Source organism: Rhinatrema bivittatum, chromosome 4 (genome assembly GCF_901001135.1).
Source record: "Rhinatrema bivittatum chromosome 4, aRhiBiv1.1, whole genome shotgun sequence".
Taxonomy (NCBI): Eukaryota; Metazoa; Chordata; class Amphibia; order Gymnophiona; family Rhinatrematidae; genus Rhinatrema; species Rhinatrema bivittatum.
Genome location: NC_042618.1, coordinates 324,164,597 through 324,187,196, shown reverse-complemented (window position 1 = coordinate 324,187,196; position 22,600 = coordinate 324,164,597). Strand labels below are relative to the sequence as shown.

The 22,600-nt window shown below is 44.7% G+C and overlaps 1 protein-coding gene across 1 annotated transcript in view; it reads left to right on the top strand.

Annotated features, from left to right (window-relative positions):
* The window catches only part of USP43 (ubiquitin specific peptidase 43), a 629,533-nt gene that overhangs the window by 450,209 nt on the left and 156,724 nt on the right, over window positions 1-22,600 (top strand). The window contains exon 7 of the mRNA XM_029600319.1: window positions 7,383-7,545. Within this exon, the coding sequence (XP_029456179.1) occupies window positions 7,383-7,545 (163 nt within the window). The remainder of the gene's footprint in view (window positions 1-7,382; window positions 7,546-22,600) is intronic.

Sequence of the window (22,600 nt, the reverse complement as noted above, 5' to 3'; positions counted from 1 at the left end):
TGTCTCCAGTAGCTGCTCAGAGAGGCAGGGTGCTCAAGAAGGCAAGGGTCTGGTGTGAGTAAACCTGATCATGTCCTTGCCTACTCCAACCCAAACCTACCTCTGAGCCCTTCTACTTTTCCCATGGTAAATGTATGCATAATATTGATCCTCCGTGCAAATGGTACTTTTACCCACTTACAGGGTGAGTATATAATTTATTTAAAATAGTTTTCAGACATGGGTAAATGGCTTTTGAAAATTTCTCTTCTGAAAATCACCTACAACCAGTGGTGATTTTCTGCCAGGTTACTGACTTGGAATTTTTTTGTCGCTGACCTGGAATATTTTTTTAACTCGCTTCCTTTTCCCCATTGCTGCTGGAGTGTAAGGTGGAAGCCACCGCTGGCTCCGATCTTTTAACTATTTTTTTTTCTCTTAAAAAATGTATCACTGCTTACAACTTGTTTCTACCAAGCAGATAAGATGTCCTCGACCCCTTTCCATTGATAAGAAATTTGGTTGTGAGGTGGGAGGTGGTGTTCTCAAAGCCAAGCTTCATACACGCAATGATTTAGAACTGTGTTATTAGGCCATCTTGCTCAGTGGAGCTTTACACTGTTGCAATGCCTGCTCCAGTTTTCTGCTTAGCCCAGGGTCTTGTGTGAGTGCATTTGTTTCTTTTATCAGAACTGATAAGTAAAGATTAATGAGGTGGATTGTTTGATCTGCTTCTTACCACCGAACCATGCTGAAAATAGCAAGATAGCCTACTCTTCACTCCTCACTAGATTGTCTGTGTCATTTCTTTTCATTATCTGCTCTTATATCAAGTGGTTCATGCGCTAGCTAGGCTTGCTAAGTGTAAGACAAGAAGAGCCACCTTGACTGGAACTATACAGATAATAATCACTTAATTCTAACTATCCTACTCAGTACACAGTATACTTACTTTCTCAAGAAGGAAGCAGTTTTCCCAGTGCTATCCCTCTGTCCATTGCTTCAACGGCAGGGGGGAATGAAGAAAGGTGGATCTATATTCAGGCAACAACCAACAAGGACTGAATTACATAGTCTGGATAAACAGATAAGCATGGGTGTAGCTTGCTTATTGCGGGGGTTAATACCCCTAACTAATTAAGCTATTTCACTTAGATGCAGTTCCTACACTGCTCTCTACATTAATGGCAGGGGGTGGAAGGGAAATAGAATAAAAATGGTTACTAAGAGCCAAGAGAAACAGATAAGTATGTGAGAGGGAAAAAAAAGTGTGAAAGCTTGCTGGGCAGACTGGATGGGCCATTTGGTCCTCTTCTGCCGTCATTTCTATGTTTCTATGTACAGGATCCCATCACTGATACCATTTGACAGGGTACTACACTAGCCTCATCCTGCTTAGAGCTGCACTCCAAGTTTACAAACTGCAGCCTTTTACTATATACTGAAGAGTTTAGCACTGAGCCAGAACTCCTCTTGCTGAGCTGGTTGGAGAACTCTATCTCCTGGCTGCACATTTTTCTCCTCTTATCACTCTAATCTACCTCCATCATAGCAAAAAGCCTGTGAAGGAGTCATTTGGACCATTAGATGATCATGGGGTAAAAGGGGCACTAAGGGAGGACAAGACCATGGCAAAGAGATTAAATTAATTCTTTGCTTTGGTCTTTACTGAGGAAGATGTAAGTCAGATACTCATGCCAGAAGTGATATTTAAAGGTGATGATTCAGAGGGACTGAAACAAATCTCAGTGAACCTGGAAGATGTGCTAGGGCAAATTAACAAACTAAAGAGCAGCAAATCACCTGGACCAGATGGTATACATCCCAGTGTGATGAAAGAACTGAAAAATGAAATTACAGACCTTAGTAATCTATAAACTATCATTAAAAGCTAGCTTGGAGGGTTAGATTGGAAGGTGGCCAATATAATGCCAGTTTTTAAAAGGGTTGCAGGAGTGATCCAGGAAACTATAGACCAGTGAGCCTGATGTCAGTGCTGGAAAAAATGATTGAAACTATTCTAAAGAACAAAATCAATGAACAATATAGATAGACATAATTTAATGGGACAAAGTCAACATGAATTTAGCCAAACAAAGGAAGACTTACTTCACCAATTTATTACATTTCTTAGATGCGCAAATATGTTGAGCTCATGCTCACCAAGTGGATTTTAATAGCTGCTCGGATACACACATAAATGCCGCTGTGCGCACATCTCAGAATTTCTCAAAAAAGGGCGGGGTGTGGGCATGGTCTGGGTAGGGTATGGGTGGTACATGGGCATTTCGAGACTTTAACCAGAAATTTGCATGTAAATATTTACCAGATCTGGCATGTGCTGAGGGCCCCTGCCAAGTAACTTTATTTCTGCAATGGATGAAGTGTAGGTAAAAAAAAAAACCAACCCCAAGGAGTTGGAGGAGTTTAAATGGTCTGAGGTAACTGGGGACTATTCAGGCTATCAAACCGGGGGGGGGGGGGGGGGTGTTGGAGGACCTGTCTGTTAACTGGGAGAACTGGGAATGAACTGGTAAAACTGGCAAATGCGTTAGCGTGCATTCCTTTTTAAAATCCTCCCACTTTCACAGTAGAAGTGGAATATGCGCGCACAGGCACACGCCCACTTAAAATTGAGTGTACATGTGCATGTGGCTAGGCTGTTTTATAACATGTGTGCATATATGCACATATCTTATAAAATAGCCACTTCCCTGGGTGTGGGCCGACAAATGCATGCACAATTGCATGTGCACACTGGTTTAAAAGTTACTTCGTGCAATACTGGTCATTGCATTTTGTTCGGTATTGGCTGGTATGACCACATTACACCCATCTTATATATGGTTTGCATTGGCTACCAATTTAATGGAGATGGGATGGAATGACTTCCCTGTGAGGAAAGGCTAAAGAGGTTGGGGCTCTTCATCTCGGAGAAGTGGCTGAGAGAAGATATGAAAGATCTGTAAAATAGGAGTGGAGTGAAACGAGTGAAGTTGTTTACTCTTTCAAAAAATAAAAAGACTAGGGGACACTTCATGAAGTTACTAAGTAACACGTTTAAAACAAATCAGAGAAAATATTTTTTCACTCAACGCAGTTAAGCTCTAGGATTCATTGCTGGAGGATATGGTAAAGACAGCATAGCTGGGTTTAAGAAAAGGTTCCTGGAGAAAAAGTCCATAAACTGTTAGTAATCAGATAGACGTGGGGGAAAGCCATTGCATATCCCTGGACATAAGCTATTTCTGATCCTGCCAGGTACATGTAACCCAGATTACCACTGCTAGACACAGGATTCTGGGATTGATGGGCACTAAATCTGATTCAGTATGGCGGTTCTTATGTTCTCGCGCTGTTCAGCCACGCGATTCAAAGCTGCAATAGGGCCAGGTGGCAGAAGATGAGGAGGACATGGCCCAAGACGCCACCGCTGTCCTCCTCCAGCCTCTGCTGATTCAATGGGGGAGGATGGAAAGGAAGAGAGCGTGAGAAGAGATGTAGGAAAGTGAGAGAGTGGGAGTTGGATAGAGAAAGAGAGAGAGAAAGGGAATGGTGTGGGAATAGTGGGGCAGAGAGAGAGCCCGACGGGGTATAAGGGGACAGAGGGAGGAGGTGGGGAAGGGGTAGAGCTTAGTTGGCTTGTCCCTCCCAACTAAAAGGCATTCTGCTGCTCCTGCTTCTTTTTACCCATCTACTGCCCGCTCCCATTTCTCTAAACGTTTCTCCCCATCTCCAGGTCAATATATTATCTACCCTTTCCTTATCTTTCACCTTCACCCTCCGCACCAAGGCTGTGTCTTCCATCTCTTCTCTTTTTACCCTCCATTTTCCCATCCGCCTTGATTTATCCCTCTTGTTTTATCCTAGCTTGGGGGGATTCCAATCCCATGGCGCAAAATTAGTAAACTGAGCTGCATGAAGCACACATAGGGAAGCAGACTTAGTCTACTCAGTCAGACCACAGGTCCATCAAGTCCAGTATCCTGTTTCCAACAGTAGCCAATCCAGGACACAGCTATTTTAAAATTTTTCATGAGGGACTTTATCATATTTTTTCCAGAAATCCAGATACACTATATCAACTGGCTCACCTTTATCTACATGTTTATTTACACCTTCAAAAAAAGTATCAGATTGGTGAGGCAAGACTTGCCTTCACTAAATCCATTATGGTTTTGTTCCAGTAAACTATGCCTATCTATATATACAGTGATTTTGTTCTTTATGATAGTTTCTACCATTTTGCCTGGCACAGACATCAGATGGTCTGTAGTTTCCTGGATCACCTCTGGATCCTTTTTTTTTTAAATTGGTGTTACATTGGCAACCCTCCAGTCTTCAGGTATGTGAGGGAGTGTACCAGAAACTCCCTCAAACCACCATAAGGGACCGGCCTCAACTATCTGGCCCTGTCTTCCTTAAGGATCAGCCCTGCAAGAGATTCTGGGTGAAGGGAGCCTTCCCTCACCATACTATAAGGATTCAGGGCCTAGAAGGGTTAGAGAGGCCCAGGGGAGCAGGCAGAAACCAAATGTATGCAAAGACCTTCTAGGCTTGATATTCAGTGCTGGCTGTTTAAGTATTTTAGCCGGATTTGACTAATCCAGCTAAGTTACAACATATATTCAGCGGTACGGCAAAACCGCTGATTATACATGTATATGCATGCACCTAGTTGGATACATCTGCCCATCTAAGTTTAGACCTCTCTATGGGGCGTCTAAACTTAGAATACACATATACGGCTAACTCCAAATATCGGTAGTTAGACATATAAGCTATATGTCCAACTCGCGCTGCCTCTGATCTGCCCAGTACATGCCTACTTTTTGTACATGTAACTTTTAGCCGTATAAGGTACTTATATGACTAAGTGGCAGCCGCTGAGTGTAGGTGCAAATTTAGGGGTCATTACTTAGATGGATAAGTCCCACTTATCCAGCTAAATAGCACTGAACGTGCTTTGAATATTGGGCCCACTATATTTAATGTTTGAGTGTTTCCAGAACTGCAAGGTAAGCTGCATTATTTTCTGTTTTGCTTTTCACTGTAAATAAAATTGCACATAAGGAAACAGCTAGAGTCTGCCTCCTTTCTCCTACTGGCTGTTTCCCAAGCCACAACTGCCCAAGTTACCACAAGATACCATAAACAATTTTAATGATAGTTTACAAATTATGAATAGCAGGTCCACAATTTCATTTTTCGGTTTGTTTAGCACTCTGGAATCTATGCCATCTGTTCCTGGTGATTTGCTACTCTTTAATTTGTCAGTTTGCCCTAGTACATCTTTCAGTTAAGCTGAGTTCCTGAACATACCCAGATCAGTCCAGAAAAGTGGGTTGTGTATCCCTACCAGCAGGTAGAGTCAGAGAGCAAAACTCTCTGGAAATCATTTCTGGCATGGGTATCTCTTACATCTTTCTCAATGAAGAAATTCATTTAGTCTCTCTGCAATGGCCTTGTCATCCCTAAGTGCCCCTTTTACCCCTTGATCATCTAATGGTCCAATTGACTCCCTCATATGCTTTTTACTTCAAATGTACCTGAAAAAGGTTTTATTATGAGTTTTTGTTTTGATGGCAAGCTTCTTTTCAAATTCTCTTTGCCTTCCTTATCTCAGACCAATCTGCAAGCTACTGTCAGGCCTAGGCTTACAGTACAGAATATATGTAGATGGTATTCAATTTTTTCCCCATCACATTGGATATGAAAAAAACTTTAGGTATAATCACAATCTAACTTCAAACTATTAGCACCTGGCTAACCAATAACAGATTAGAGTTAAATATAGAAAAGATTGAGATTTTTAGGCTAAGTAGATCTGCTGAACCAATTTCATTTTGAAGATTCTGTAATTCCAGTTGTTAGTGAGGTATGGAATTTAGGAATTATTTTTGAGCAGGAATTGTCCTTCAGATTTCATGTTAAAACTGTAGTGCGGGACTCCTTTTTCAAGTTAAGAATGCTTTGGAGTCTTAAACCATTTTTTCACCCAAATGATTCCATACAGTTTTAGAGGCCTTGTTTTTGACAGGATTAGACTATTGTAATTGAATTCACAGGTCTTTTTTTTATTTACGTTACAAGCCTTACAGATCATTCAGAATTTGGCAGCTTGGGATCATGTTGTTTTGATTATATCACGCCTATTTTGTCTTCACTACACTGGTTACCGATTGAGTGGAGAGTTATCTTTAAAATACTAACTTTGATTCATAGAGCTATGAATAATGGTGCTCCTCAGTGCATCAGCTACTTGTTGAAGATCAACAAAGAAGTCCATATTCAAACACATTCAGTTGGATAACTAAGAAGTTATCCGACTAAATGAAAATTTGGCATTTATCCGGCTAAATTCTAGCCGGTTAACTATTTAGCTAGCTAGAATTTGACCAAATTAGTCAGGGGTGGTCCAGACATATTCCGGGGATGAACTGAGTTAGCCAGATAAGTTATATGGCTAATTCCTATATTCAGATTTGGCCAGATATCTTATCCAGTTAACTGTGGTCATGCAGCAGACCTGTCCTAAAGTTAGCCGGATAAACTTATCTTATGACAATGTAAGAAATAATCACATATATACATGAGTTAATCATTTTTGAGCACGTTGTACACTTGCGCTGCTTAAGCGTCTTAACGTTCAAAACACTCGTTGTTTATAGAGTTTGCTCAGTATATTTTAATCATGGGGTATTTGAACGTTAAGACGCTTATGCAGCGTAAGTGTACAACGTCCTAAAAATGAGGGTTTAACACTTTGATTAACTCATTTATATATGTGATTATTTCTTACATTGTCATAATATTTATCACATATCGTACCAGTTCCTTATCTTTTAGGGATAAACTTATCTGGCTAACTAGCAGAGCCACATAGCAGCTGAATATGGACCTCATGAAGCATCAGAGCAGTGTTTGCTTGATGTTCCATCTGCTTGTGCAGCGAGACTCACGGAATCCAGGGGACAAATGTTTGCTGTGTCTGGTTCTAAGTTTATGGAACTGGCTCCCAGATACCCTGCGTAAAGAGGCTTGTTTTAAAACTTTCAAGAAGAACCTGAAAACTGATCTATTTAGTCAAGCACTTCTCATTCCAGTGAAATCAATTGGCGAAATTGTTGTTCAGGTTAAGATAAGTGCTTTGATATTTCTGCAGTTTTGCGGTTATGGAAAATAGTATGTAGATTTTATGTAGCGTAATTGTATGTTTTGTGTATGTTTTTATTTGTAAGTTGTTTCAAGTTTTAGATAATGTGGCATAGAAATGTTTTAAATAAAATAAACATGCACTCATGACATGTTAACGCTAGGCCCAGGCATAAAATATTAATCCCAAACAGGAATTATGCTTAGACCTCATTCTTCTTTTTGCTTTCTTGTGTTTTTCTCCTAAGGTTACCCTCAGAGTCTTCCATCTTCCCCTTATTCTTCTGAACCTGAAGGGCAAAGGCTGCCCCCGATGGGCGCTTTGTCATCTGAGTTCCTGCCCCACGGAGGCCTTGGGAAGATCCTGATTCTCCTCTGCAATACAGAGGGAAGTGGACAGCAAGCAAGCAGGTACAGATAACATATGAGAGTCGGAGGTGGGCGTGGGGAAGGGAGCTGTGAGCTTCAACACGGTGTCACTGTTAGCAAATTGTCAGGGCTGGGCAGGGCGGGTGCTAGGGATTCCCCCAACAGGAGCAGGACAAGGCTCTATGGCAGAGCAGGGCAGGGTCTTCTGCCTGGCCGGCCATCTCCTCCTTGTTGAGTCCACAGATTCTCTTGGCCGGCAGAATCTCTCCGGCAGGGACAAGGGAGGCTGTGGTCAGGGCAGGCAGTGCACAAGCAGAGTCAAGAGTGCAGGCAGGAGTCGAAGCAGGCAGAGATCATAACAGGTAAGGCAAGAAAATCTCTTAGCAGGCTACACAGGGAGCAAAGGCAAAAAGCACAAGAACAAGGCAGGAAATACACACACACACACACAGGCAAGGCAAGATAAAAACGCAAGGTGGGACAAAGCAAGGAGCCGAGGTGACTCGAGGGTGAGGCCCCAAGAAGACTGTGAGGGCAGAGGGGTTTATGGAGCTAGCCTTGCTGCATTATGCAGCCTTCAATGCAAAGGCTAGAGCAGGACTGTGTTCAGCCACTGAGGAACCCTGCTGCGGGGGGCACCTAGCATCTTCTAGCATTTGCATACAGACATTTCAGAGTATGTTTTTGTTTGTATTCACCTGCTTATCAGTTGACAAGGGTAATTTGGAATCTTTTTACTCTGTTTGCTCTTTACGTGCACCTGGGCTACTTTAGCATTTATTGCATCCTTTCCATTGGGATGTCCTAACTTCCCTGTTTAGTTAATATCCTTCAAAAATGCATCATTCCAAACCGTGCACTTCTGAGTGACTGTCGACTTTCCTCCAACATCTAGTTTAAAAGCTTCTCTATCTTCTTTTTAAAGGTTAATGCCAGAAATCTGATTTGACTCTGGTTAAGGTGGTGTCAAAATAGGCTTCCCCTTCCCCAGAATATTCCCCAGTTCCTAATAAACCTAAAACCCTCTTCCCTGCACCATTGTCTTATCCACGCATTGAAACTCTGGAGCTCGGTCTGCCTCTGGGGTCCTGCGTGTGGAATGGTAAAGCCTTTCTGAGAATGCAGCCTTGGAGATTCTGGATTTCAGTTTCCTGGCTAAGAGCCTAAATTCAGCCTCCAGAACCTCCCTCCAACAACTTCCTATTTCATATCCTTGTGGTCATCTCTTTTCCAAGTTGAAAAGCTTAACCTGTTTAGCCTTTCTTCATACATTCCACATATAGACTTTACTGAGTATGTTTAAAGCAAATTGACTTGAATAAGTTTGCTTTGAAAATCCTTGCGCAATTGGCCAAATATGCACACAAATGATCTTGCACAAAGTTATACCTGCTTCAAGTAGGGCCTAACTTGTGCAGCATACTTTTAAAAATAAAAAAGTATATGTATGTAAGTTGCAATTCCATCTCCTGGAATACCTCTCCTTAGTGCATGTAAAAATACATTCAAAACCGGATTATGCACTTAATTTTACATGTACTGAGCTGAAGTCAATTTTGGTACAGCTATTTACACAAATAAAACCAGCATTTATGCATGTAACTGACTTGAAAATTACGCCCATAGTTAGGATTATTTTCTTTGCACTTGTCCACATAAAATGTCTTCTGCCATTTATATAGAAATAAGACTCACTTCAGTGAACTTTGCATGACCCACCTCTGATGGAAAATCTACATCTTAACAAAAATTGCTTTCTAGTGAACCCAGGGCAGGTCACACACATTTGTAAATATTTAATAAAATATTGAAACCCTTATTTCTAAACTCCCCTATTACACCACCACCAACACTAGAAAAAAGACAACATTTTGAGAACATCAGAAGGTATTAAAAGGATTTAAATGCCAAGAGTTTTGTTTTTTTTAGCAAGATAAAATAATAACTTTTAAGAAAAACTGAATATTTTACTATATCTTTTATACTCATCTAGCTCTAAAACCATTGAATTGTTTTTCTAAACTGTCCCATACAGTGTAAGCCCTAATACCAGGCAGTGTGCCAGACGTTCCTCAGTGAATGAAAAATGCATTGCATTTCATAGATGTTCTTTGAGACCTATAAATACCCAGAACTTAATTGTTCTAGGACAGAATCATAAAGAAATACAGACTGCAGCTTTCACTCAATATTGGTAAAATATTGAACTCCCTCAGGAGGAAGCTGTGACTTTTGGAGTCAATATTACCCTTATACTTTTTGAAATAATAATCCTTTGAAGCTATTGCCATGTTTAAGAGTCAGTAATTTTGCTCTTGACCTCATGGACTTCTTCATACTGAATTTGAAAGGATTTTTCTTTATGATAAACTGTTTTAAAAAAAAAAAATGCAGGAATGAAAATGTACAGAATTGTATCAGTCATGGCCAGCTACATAAATGTTTACCTGCTTTAGAAAGAACTTAAGGAGACATGTCTAACCGCATATAACTTTTGAGGTCCATATTGATACAGTTTGTCCAGCTTAAGGGGTTCATTTACTATACTGAGGTATTTTACCATGGGAGGGTACAAATACCGTGGCCTGCAGTGAAACATCGCCAAGGGGGGCATTCCCGCAATATTGTCCCTACCATGGCTGCGTCTTCCCTGCAATATTTTTTCTTGGGAAAATATTCTGCTAGAAAAAATATCCCAGGACACAGGAAAAATCATGCAGTGGCGGCCCACTTTGCCCAGGGCTGTGATCTTCTAAAAGGGCCATGCAGAGCCAAAAATGCATGGCCCCCACCCAGGGCTCCTAGCAGACCCCTGCCGTCTGTCAAGGTGAACCAGCTGGGGAAAAAATAAATAGAAATAGTCACATTGCAATGCCCTACCCCTCTACCTAAACTCCTTCCATTTAACCAAAATCAATATCCCCAGGAACCCCCGTCCCCCCCCCAATAACAGCTTTCTCCACCCCTGGATCTCCTCTTACATCTACCATACTCTATGGTGGTCTAGTAGACCCCTCCATCCTACATATAATATACTTCCTGGTGGTTTACTGGACCCTCCTCATACTGGACTCCCTTTTACCTTTAAAAATCACTCTGGAGGTCCAGTGAGGGCCTGAACATCCCCTAGATTCCAGGTCCCCACTGGACTACCAGGGTGATTTTTAAAGGGAAGGGGGGGTCCACTAGACCACCAGGGAGTATGGTGTATGTAAGGGGGGTGGAGGGTGATTCTACTAGGTGGAGAGGGGTGTTGGATTGATGCTTGACTTTGGTTTAAAGTGGAGGGGTTTGAGTAGGGGTGGAGCATCACTATGCAATGATTATTCTTTTTTTATATTTTTTTTTTACTTTTTCCCTGGCTGGGCTGCCTCAACAGGAGGCAGGGGGATGGGTGGGGGGATTTGTGATGATGGAAAGGGGCGTTATTTTGAGTTGCTGTTGACTGTTTAATTTGCAGCACAGAAGCCTTGGCATGCACGTTTAATATCCTGATATAGTTACATTTAATAGTCCTGATATAATACGTTTAATATCCTGATATAGTTAACTCAGGAGTTAACTATAACTCCTGAGTTGTAACTAACTTTTCAGAAAATAATGCAACTTGCATTATTTTTGGCAAGCTGTGTTATTTCATTTGCATATAATTAGGTAGGCATGAGTTGCTTTGTATGCATTAGAAAATGTTCTGCATGCAAAGCAGCTCATTTTAATAGGGGCGGGGTTTTTTCTTTTTTTTTACTTCAAATGTTCTGTGATATCATTACTGATCAAGGGATGGGTTTTATCACATTTGAGGCTACTCCTAGAGAGAGAGAGAGAAAGAGAGAGAGATTCTTTATAAGGCTCTCATACAAGTAAATTATTTATATCACTGTTGGAGGGTCAGCTACTAACTGGAGGTGAGGTTTTGGTAGTGGTCTAGGATTTGGGGCAGTTTTACATGCACAATCATAGGTAGGAATAGCACAGTTCACATCAGTGAAGATTTGATGTGATTTGGAGTGAGGAAAGTACATTGTACTCTTGACCTAATTTGATGCAATCTCTGCCTAGCTGCAGTCAAGCTAGGGCAAGAGTACATTGCACAAATCTCATCTTTGTGTACCTTTCCTACTCCAAATCACATCAGATCTTCACTGATGTGTACTGTGCTGTTTGTACCTCTGCTGTGCATGTAAAACTGCCCCCAAACCCTAGACCACCGCCAAAACCTCACCTCAAGTTACTAGCTGACCCTCCTACGCTGGTATAAATAGTTGACTAATATGCGTGCCACCCCAGAGGCTCTCTTTTTCTCTCTCCACTCCCCTCTCCCTCTCCCCTCTCCTTCGAAAAATTTTGTTTCGGGCATTATTGCTCACAATAGCATGTATAACGCATGCGTTGTGCTATCGCATGCAGCATTACCACACCTCATTTTCATTTACTCCTCCCAAAATCCGCCCACCTGAATACATTTTGCAAATTTCCATTTGCAGCACATGCTGCGATAAATAACGCATGCGTTATATAGTTATCGCGGGCGTAAGAGGCCCTATCGCATTTTTATTAATGACCCTGTAAGTTTGGGATGGAGCCAGACACACCGTGGGATTTCAAAATCCCGCTGCGTTGACCAAGTCCAATTTATCCTAGTAATTATTTAAATAGATAAAACTTACCTGGACAAATCGGGGGCATTTTGGGTGGCCTAATTTTGGATGTGTGATACAGCAGATAATTTTGAGTTTGTCTGGGTATGTTCAGCGGCATGGCGGCGCTGCTGAATATACAATTTAAATTACCCTGGTTTAAGTTTAACCATGTAATTTACCCAGACAGCCTGCTTCTATATATTGACCATTTTGGTTTAGTGTCATAGCCACACTAGATATTCCATTCATGTTAGGGAGTCCAAGGAAAGGTTTTCTTTTTATATTTTACCCACATATACATGCAGGCATCCTGGAAAGTAGGCTCCATTAGTTTTGTGTGGAGTTTCTTGATCAGTATTCTGCTTGTGGGCCAAAATTTTCACAAGAACACCTTTCAAACAAAAAGCAGACGTGTTGTGAAGGCTTTCTGAGCACAGAGAAGAAAACCTTGATCCTGATTTTGGCATTAAACAACATGGAGAGAAAAGAGGAGCTGCAGTCAGTTTTGGTCTGTTAGAGACAGTATCTCACAGAGGGTCTCAAGGGAATCTGTTCCCAAGCTGATCTCTGTCTCTCCTGTCATTCTCTACTCAGCTAGAAATGCTATACTGATAATGCTTTGATGTCACTGCTTTACCCCTCATGTATTTTTTTTATATTTAAAAAGGAATTCCTGCTAATCCAGCCTAAAACCTACTATTGCATATGCATACGGCATGCCATGTATCTTACGTGGACAGTACCTGCAGTCAGCATGGAGCTAAGCATTGCACTACATAATTAAAAAAAAAAAAATAATGGAGGAGAGAGCCATCTCTGTAAATCTCTTCCTGTGAGCTTGGCTCTACTGGGTCAGCCACATTGTCCAAATATCTGACTCTCCAAGGAAGCTTTTGTCTCCCACTGTAGTCATGGAGTATGCTCAAGAAGGAGGGCAGATAAAAAGATTCAAGGCTGTCCTCAAGGCCAGCATGAAAAAGTGCTATATCGGCACCAAACCTTTTGCAGACTGTTGTCCGGCAGCACCCCAAATGGAGGAAAACTCTGCTCTTGTAAAGACACCTGCTAGCCAAAATGGGTCTTATATCCTGTGCTCTCAACAGGAGGGCATTGTGGTGTCTGGGAATGGGTGAGGAAATACCGAGATAAACTCACAGGTCAGAAATCATAGCTTCATGGTGCAGTTATCTGTTCTGTCTGATGCAAGATGGCTACAGGAATGGCAGATCTCCAGCTGGGTAGTGCAGTAATGGTCATGGTGGGACTTGGGTGGTTCCAGTTAGAACTGAATAACAGAGGATAAAACAATATGGGGGGGGGGGGAAAGAAAGTAAAAAAAATGGTACGTAGCACTCAGTCGTGCCACTTGTTAACAAGCACAGCTAACTGCTTGAAAGCAGATTGTATTTCCATCAAGGCTCACCCTCAAATGCATTGAAATCTAGGGATAGAATCCTGATTACAAGTTGATTAACAGGATGCAGCTTAGAGTTTCAAGTACATTGCTGCAAATATATTGACAAAATTATCCAGATAAATAAAGGTTAACAAATAAAAACAAACAAAAAATGTTTATATATATATATATATATATATATATATATATAAAATACCTATTTATTGGACTAACAATACATTTCTTGACTAGCTTTCTAGAGCTAATACTCTCTTCTTGGATGTCATAATTCAAATGAATCACCAAACTATGCAAAATAATCCAGAGCAGCCCTTCAGATGCAGTGTATTGTGGGATGATTATCACCCAATTCTAATTCCTTAGAATTGGGTGATAATCATCCAGTGTACAGTTGCAGTGTACAGTTGCAGAAACCTGAATGCAGGCTAAGGGGCCTAAAGCTTAGTGTGCACACTGACGGGCAGATTTTAAATGCCCTGCCCGCGTAAATCCGGCCGGATTTACGCGAGCAGGGCCCTCGCGCGCCGGCACGCCTATTTTGCATAGGCCGCCGGCGCGCGCAGAGCCCCGGGATGCGCGTAAGTCCCGGGGCTTTTAAAAAGGGGCGTGTCAGGGGCGTCGCCAAATGACGCGGGGTTTCGGGGCGTGACGCGGCGTTCGGGGGGCAGGCCTGGGGGCGTGGCACCGGCCCGGGGGCGTTCCGGGGGCGTGGCCGCGCCCTCCGGAACAGCCCCCGGGTCGGGTCGTGGCGCGCGCGGATTTACGTCTGCCTCCGGTAGGCGTAAATCCATGGATAAAAGTAGGGGGGGGTTTAGATAGGGCCGGGGGGGTGCGTTAGGTAGGGGAAGGTGAGGGGAGGGCAAAAGAAAGTTCCCTCCGAGGCCGCTCCGATTTCGGAGCGGCCTCGGAGGGAACGGAGGCAGGCTGCGCGGCTCGGCGCGCGCAGGCTGCCCAAAATCGGCAGCCTTACACGTTCTTTGCGGTCGATTCCCAACTCTTGCACCATGGTGCCCATCTGTCATCGACCACGTGCCGGCCTCGTTTTCAATGGTGCCCCCAGTGCCTGCGAACCATGCCCATCACGGATCTGCACAAGGTATGTATCCTCTGCCTGAGGGCCTTGCATGACATCTGAGGGTGTTGTTTGTGTGACCAAATGACACCCAAAGGGCGTCGAGAATGCCTGGATAAAATGGAGAAGCTTTTTGGGTCTCCAAAACCTTCCACGCCGGCTTTGGTGTCCTCGACACCCAAGGACCATGGGGAATAGTCTCTGTCCCTTCCCCTGGTGGTCCCTCTATCCAGTACCCCTAAGGATCAGGGAGAGGGAGATCGATCCTCAGTCGTCTCTCCCCTCCCGCAGACCTCAGGGTCATCGTCATCCTCTGCACCGGGGAAATAACGGGCTGAGCGCCCGAAGTCCAGGAAGCATTGACACCAGTCACCGTCTCTACACGGTTCAAAATGGTCTCTTTGGGCACGCTGATCCCAGTCCTCCGAAAAGGAGACTGGCTTTACTCCCTCGAATTAAAGGAGGCTTACGCCCATATTGCAATTGTCTCCAACCACAGAAAGTACCTCCACTGTCTGGTGGGGAAGGCACATTTTCAGTACAAAGTGCTGCCCTTTGGGCTGGCATCAGCCCCACGTGTCTTCACCAAATGCTTGGTGCTGGTGGCTGCCTACCTCAGGCGTCACTCGGTCCATGTATTTCCATACCATTGGCTAATCCAGAGCAATTCCCGCTCTGGGGCTTTGCAAACACTGGCCCTGACGGTTCAGACCTTGCAGACGTTGGGATTTGTCACCAACTTTCCCAAGTCGCATAATCTGTCCGACTCCACAGCTAGACTTCATTGACACCAGGTTGGATACAGCACAGGCAAAGGCCTTCCTGTCCAAGGACTGGGCGGTTGCCCTCTCTTCGCTGGCTAACCTCGTTCTCAAAAGGAAGAGGGTGGCAGCTTGCCTACTGCTCCACCTGCTGGGCCGTGGCGGCCTCCGTCCATGTAACCCCCTTTGTACGCCTCCACATGAGGAGCCCTCAGTTAGCCTTGCGATCCCAGTGGTGGCAAGCATCCCAGGATCTGGAGGCTCCAGTTACGGTCATGAACCCCCCTCCGCTCCTCCCTGACCTGGTGGGAAGCCCTCCCCAATCTGGAGAGCGAGCTTCCTATTCAACCCGTGCCGCCTCAGATGACCCTCAACACTGATGCCTTTCCTCAAGGGTGGGGGGCCCACACTGTCGGCCTGCACTCTCAGGGCCTCTGGACTGTTGACGAGGCTCACTGCCATATAAACCTTCTGGAGCTTCGTTTGATCCGGTACGCCTTGTGTGACTTCCAGGGCAGGCTGTCCTCCAATGTTATCCTCATCAGAACGGACAACCAAGTGGCGATGTGGTACATCAACAAGCAGGGCAGCACGGGCTCGTTCGTTTTCTGCCAGGAGGCAATGCAGGTTTAGGATTGGGCCCTTTCCAGAGGGATGTACCGACGGCCACCTACCTGCCGGGTCACCTAAACACACTGGCGGACTGCCTCAGTCGGTCCTTCCAGCCACACGAGTGGTCCCAGAACCCTGTGGTGGTGGTAGACTTGTTCCACCGCTGGCTTATGCTGGACATGGACTTGTTCGCTTCTCCCCACAATCACAAGGTGAGCAGATTCTGCTCCCTGATTCCGGAGAAGGGCCATCCAGCCTGCGATGCCTTCTCCCTTCACTGGGGACAGGGTCTCCTGTACGCTTACCCCCCTATCCCGCTCATCTCGAGAACTCTGATGAAACTGCAAGAGAACGGGGGGGACCATGATCCTAGTGGCACCCTCCTGGCCAAGGCAGGTGTGGTTCCCTCTTCTCCAAGTCCTGTCAGTGAGCGTACCTGTCCTGCTGAGGACAACTCCCGACCTATCGCAGAACCAGGGCAACCTGCGCCACCCGAACCTCCAGGCCCTGGCCCTCACAGTGTGGATGTTGAGCGCATGATACTTCAGTCTTTGCAACTCTCGGAGGGTATGTCCAAGGTCTTGATTAAGTCTCAGAAACCTTCCACCCGTAAGTCTTACAACTCGAAGTGGAAGCGTTTCTCCATCTGGTGCGGTGGTCACAGACTGGACCCTTTCTCCTGTCCGCTCCCCCGCCTGCTGGACTAGCACTGGCATTTGTCCGAGTCTGGCCTCCAAGCCAGCTCAGTCCATGTGTACCTCAGTACACTCAGCACCTACAACCAGGGTGTCGCTGATGCGCCCATTTTGGTCCAGCCTCTTGTTGGACACTTTATGCGGGGCCTCGTTCAGTTGAAGCCCCCGCTTTGGCCTCCAACTACCCCATGGGATCTTAACGTGGTCCTGGCAAGGCTAATGCGGCATCCATTCGAGCCTCTTAAATCCTGTGACCTGAAGTTCCTCACCTCGAAAGTCATATTCTTGGTGGCGATCACTTCCACTCGCAGGGTTAGTGAGATCCAGGCCCTGGTTATGTACGCTCCCTACACGAAGTTCTTCCATGATCGTGTGGTGCTGCATACGCATTCCAAATTTCTACCTAAGGTGGTGACTGCTTTCCACATCAACCAGTCCATCATCCTTCCCACCTTTTTTTTAAGACATCATTCCCACCAGGGGGAACATGCTCTTCACACCCTGGATTGCAAGCGGGTGCTTGCGTTCTATCTGGATCATACAGCGACCCATAGGCAGTCCTCCCAGCTCTTTGTGTCATTTGACCCCAATAGACTGGGAGCAGCGGTGGGGAAGCAAACCTTGTCCAACTGGCTAGTAGATTGCATTGCCTTCTGCTATGAGCAGGCAGGCCTTCAGCTGGCTGGCAGGGTGAAAGCTCTCTCAGTGCGGGCTATGGCAGCATCAGTGGCCCATCTGCGTGCAGTCCCTGTCGCTGAAATTTGTAGAGCTGCGACTTGGAGTTCTCTCCACATGCTTGCTGCTCACTACTGCCTTGACAGGGATAGTCGTCAGGACAGTGCTTTTGGCCAGTCTGTCCTGCGCAATTTATTCCAGTCCTGAACCTAATTGTCTCTTATCGTTCTCTCTGTGGGACCAGACCGTCCCCTGTTTTTCCCCACAGTGCCACAGCTACATTGTGCCTGTTGGCACCTTGCTCGGCTACTGTGGGTCTCTCTGGTCGAATGGGGGAGTCTGGAGCTCTATAATCACCCACATGTGAGGGCTACCATCCTGCTTGTCCTAGGAGAAAGCACAGTTGCTAACCTGTAACAGGTGTTCTCCTAGGACAGCAGGATGTTAGTCCTCAGGACTTTAATGTTAGGGTTATTGGTGTTTGGGTGGATCCTTGGACACTGTGGCAGTTGACCACGCCCACGGGGGGCAGTCCCGTGAGGGACCACAGTGTCAGGCTAAATTCCGGACAGACAAACACAGATTTGAATCTTTTATTAAACAGTTTATGGAACCACCAGAGGTGGCAGTAGTGAGTAGTGGTTGTAGAGCCTGGCTGGGCGCGTCTCCCACAGAACGCTGGAAACGGGTCCTCTGTAGCAATGCTGTAGTGGAGAGACTGAGAGTTATGAGCACACAATAAGATTAACATTCAGAGTCCTAATGTAGAAATAGGAGAAGCTCTGAGACAGGGAGAGCAGGCCCTCGAGGAGCGAGTACCTGGTCCCTTAGAGCAGAGAGACTCGGTAGCGTTGTACTCACTTAGTAGTAACAGAGATTCCACTAGACGAGAGGTCTGGCACCAAAGCAGAGAGCAGGCCCTCGAGGAGGGCCTGATTCCAGTGAAGCAGTACTGTGGAGAGAGATGGTGTCTGTACGCACTGATGGTAACTGTGTTAGTTCTTCCAGGGTAGAGGTTGCAGGCAGTGACACAGGGAACATGGGCCCTCGAGGAGCGAGTACCAGTTTCCTGATAGCACCTGAAAGAAGCAAAGAGGCCCCCGAGGAGCGGGTACCCCGTTAGAGACCCCGAAGGGTAGTAAGAGTTCCAGATAACACTGGAGTGACAGAGTAGCTTAGGAACAGAGAGCAAATCCTATCCATACGAATCCTGTTGCTAACTCAATGAGCTAGCAAATGCTGTAGGCAGATATACCCGGAAGTCGTGATGTCAGAACAGGGGGACGCCCCTGAGGTTCGCGCCAATGTAGAGTTAAAGATGAGGGCGGCGTGCGCACACGCCCTAGAGGTACCTTGAAGGAGAATGGCAGGAGGCAGCACCAAAGCCGCTCCGGGTAAGCCGGAGAGAACGGCAAGCAGACGCCGTGGCAGCCATCAGTCCAAGGTGAGCAGGAGGAGCCAAAAGTAGAGAGAGGTAGGCGGGGTGAAGCCGTCGAAGCCGGACGCAATAGTAGCATCCTGCATATCCACCCTTTCCTCCCACAGAGAAGTCAGACACAGAGGATTCAGAAACCCAGGAATACTTGGATTAGAGTAGGCTCTGGCAGAATAAGGCCTTTTATGAGGAAACACTCACTCTACCCACTGTTTTACCCTTATATAATGCCTTTTCTGCATTGGAAAATGAAGAAGCCCCAGCAATAGAATATGAGGTGATGTCTGAAAGGGAAGTAATCTTCCAATGCACCCATAAACCATTTAAGATTATCAAATGTCATAAAAGAAAACTTCTGCTGGGTAACTCGGTCATCAAGAAACCAATTTGGGAACTCATTTTGATGGGGAATTTGGGAACTCATTTTGATGGGGACACATCAGTTAACTGCCTTCCAGGATCCTTTGCTAGTAGAAATGCAAACCAGGTAGTCAAAGCATTGATAGAAGAAAGCAGGGATTCTGATATCAATGTTATCATCCAGCTGGAGACCAATGCCCTTGACAGAAATAGTGTCCATGCATCAAAGAAAGATTGCCAAAATCTAGAGAAGAAGATTAGACACATGGCAAAGACTATTGCCTTTTCTGAAGTATTAACTGTTCATGGGAAAGGAAAGGCTATGCAGGGCCGGCGCGTCCATTAGGCGAACTTCAGCAGTCGCCTAAGGCGCTGAGCCACAGGGGGCGCCAATGAGCAGCCATGTAGTGCCGCAAGAGGGGCCTATCCCGCTCATGGCAAACAGAAATAGAGACTGTGTCGCGCCTCCCCCCCCACCTGTTTCAGCACTGACTGTTTCTATTTCTCTTTGCTGCGAGCAGAATAGGCCCCACTTGTGGCACCACGTGGCTGCTCTTCGGCACCCCCTACAGCTCGGCGCCCTGAGAAGCACACAGTCGGCGCCGAAACAGGTAGGGGGAGGGGGGCGCGACCGCGGGGGAGGGGTGTGGCAGCGCAAGGGTCGCCTAGGGCACCCAATACCCTTGCACTGGCCCTGAGGTTATGCCATATAGATTGTTTAAATTTCTGACTCAAAACCTTGGGTGAAGAAAGTGGTTTTGAGATACATTGGAGGGTGGGGCTATGTTTGGAGCAGTAAGATTATATGGGTAAGGATAGCCTACATTTGTCTGTAGCAGGAAAGAGGATGCTACGTGAGACATTCCGATCATATATTATCAGGTATTTAAACTAGAGAGTGGGGATGGCAGGAGGTGGCCAGTGAAATTGTCATCTCACCCACAAACAATACAGGAAGTGGGAGGAGAAAATAAAATCAATCAGTTCAAAAAAGCAGAAAAGGTGACTAGGAAGATCAGCAAACCAAGGGAGGAAAGCTATGACCACAAATACTTGTAGTTTAGGCAATAAAATCCCAGACCTGCAAGTCCAAATGGTGGAGGCAGGCTTGGACATTGTTGCTCTTACAGAGTCATGGTTCACTGATTCTCATGATTGTGATACAGCCATCCCGGGCTATAATTTGTTAAGGAAGGACAGAGAGAACAGAAAAAGGAGGAGTAGTTCTTTATGTCAAAAACAATATCCGAGCAACTGAATTGCAAAGGACATGGGGATAGGAACTGGGGGTGAAAGGTGAAGATTTGCTGATAATTTAGATTTCAGCATTCATCCTTAGCTGCTTTTCAGTCCAACTCTGGAATCCTTGGTTTGACTTTCCTGATATTGTAATGTTAGATCGTCTCACTGACATGTATGATATTGATGCTATAGCACTTGAACTGCTTCTTCAAAGCACATGATTTGTGTGTCCACAATCACTATGAATCTCCATTTGAACAGATAAACAAATAAAAAATTTAGACAGATAAACAGAAACCTAATCTTTTGAAAGTTACTTTTCTCAGTTGGAAACAACAGCTGGGCTTTAGGATATTATCATTAAGATCCAATACAGCAGGCATTATGGAAAGATAATTGACTTCACTCAATGGTTAAAGGCCCCCTGGGGGTGAAACAGAAGGCACCAAGGTTCCAGAGAGGTCTGGATATTAGCTCTGTTTTGCTTTTTTATTTTTGGCATGTGCAGGATTCTTCCCAGGGTCCTCTTGCTGCTTTGAACCATTTGGCCAGCAGTGAAGATAACACTTGGCCATATTTCTTTCCTTTCTGGTGCTTATTTATATTCCAAAGGTATCAGCCTCCTGTCTTAATACAGCTACCACTGGGGTAAGGGCTCTCCCTGCTGTGAATCTGATTGGCCAGCAGGCCACAGTGGGCTCGTAACAATCTGTATTTCACTAAACAAATCCCATTAAATAACATTCTGTTATATGCTGGAAGCACCTCATAAAACTTTATCAGGTGAGAAATGGCTTGTAATGTACTGCCTTTTATGGAGTATAATTTACTTTAAAGCCCTTCCACTTTATTCATGGCAGATGGCACAAACCTGCCTCTCAGGATTGCTCTTCCACTGCTCTTACCCAAGGAAGGATTTCAGTTTCCAGGCTGATGCAGTTGTCCTGTTTATACCATAAAGTGTCTTGAGATATGGCTCCAAGTGAATACAGCATTAAAAACAAAACTGTTTGGCATGCCATTCTTTCTTCTTCTCCAGGTTAATATTCCCAACAGTATACATTATTACTGCTCAACTGTTGCTGTGGAGCTCTTGGCCTCAGCAGATATACTGGTTCAATTGCTTCTACTGGCTGACAATATCACATTAACTGTGGTAGGAACTACTAGTGATTAAAAAACTGGGACTGATTTTTAAAAGCATTTACACGCTTAAAATGGGGTTTTACACGTGTAAATTCACTTTACTCGTGTAAGTGGGCTTTTGAAAATTGCTACGGTATATGCCATTGAATTGTCCAGAGGATTTACTCTTCTAGGTGCACTTTACACACGTAAATGGCTTTTGCAAATTGCTTTAATAGTATAGTATGTTACATTTACGTGCGCAACTCCTTTGAAAATTCACCTGTAAGATTTTCTTTTGTTGCGGGGTCAGGGTGGGTCTCCTTCCGCTTCTGTTGGCGCCTGCATGTAAATGCAATTTATCTGTGTAAGTGGGCTTTTGAAAACCACTACAATATATGCCATTGAATTGTCAGTAGGTTTTACCCACATTAAGCGTACTTAACGTGGGCAAATGGCTTTTGAAAATTGCTATGATAGAATGTTACATTTAGACATGTAACTCCTTTGAAAATTCACGTGCATATGTACAAAACTTATATAAATCTCCAGATACAGTTAATTGACATTAAAGTCCTATTTGTGATTGCAGTTTCCACTGGACAGCTCATGAAGGTCAGCATGCATTTACAGTTTATTTCCTTTTAGTCAATCCCTTGGATTGGTTTTGCAGACACAGACATAAACTTAGTCAAAGGGAGTTGCTGAAAACTCATATTTCGCTATTGATGGGAGGCTCATCTTCATTCAGTCCCTTAGACCTGAATGAACCAAGTATAAGGGTGACCAAAAGAAAGTCATAAAGAAGAAGCTGATGGTAACTGCCAAGACCTGCCTTCACATATCATAAAAACTGCCATCAAGCCTCTGTGCCCTAATCACTGAGAACAGTTTGCACATGGCAGAGTAGGGATGCGTGAATTAGCCATAATTCTGGCACAGTTGCCAGTTGGGATCAGGCTGCTACATCATACATACGTACATTTCATATTTTATATAGCTTCCTGCCCAAGGCAAATAACAAACATGAGATAAATAATAGTCATTTATCAATTAGGACATG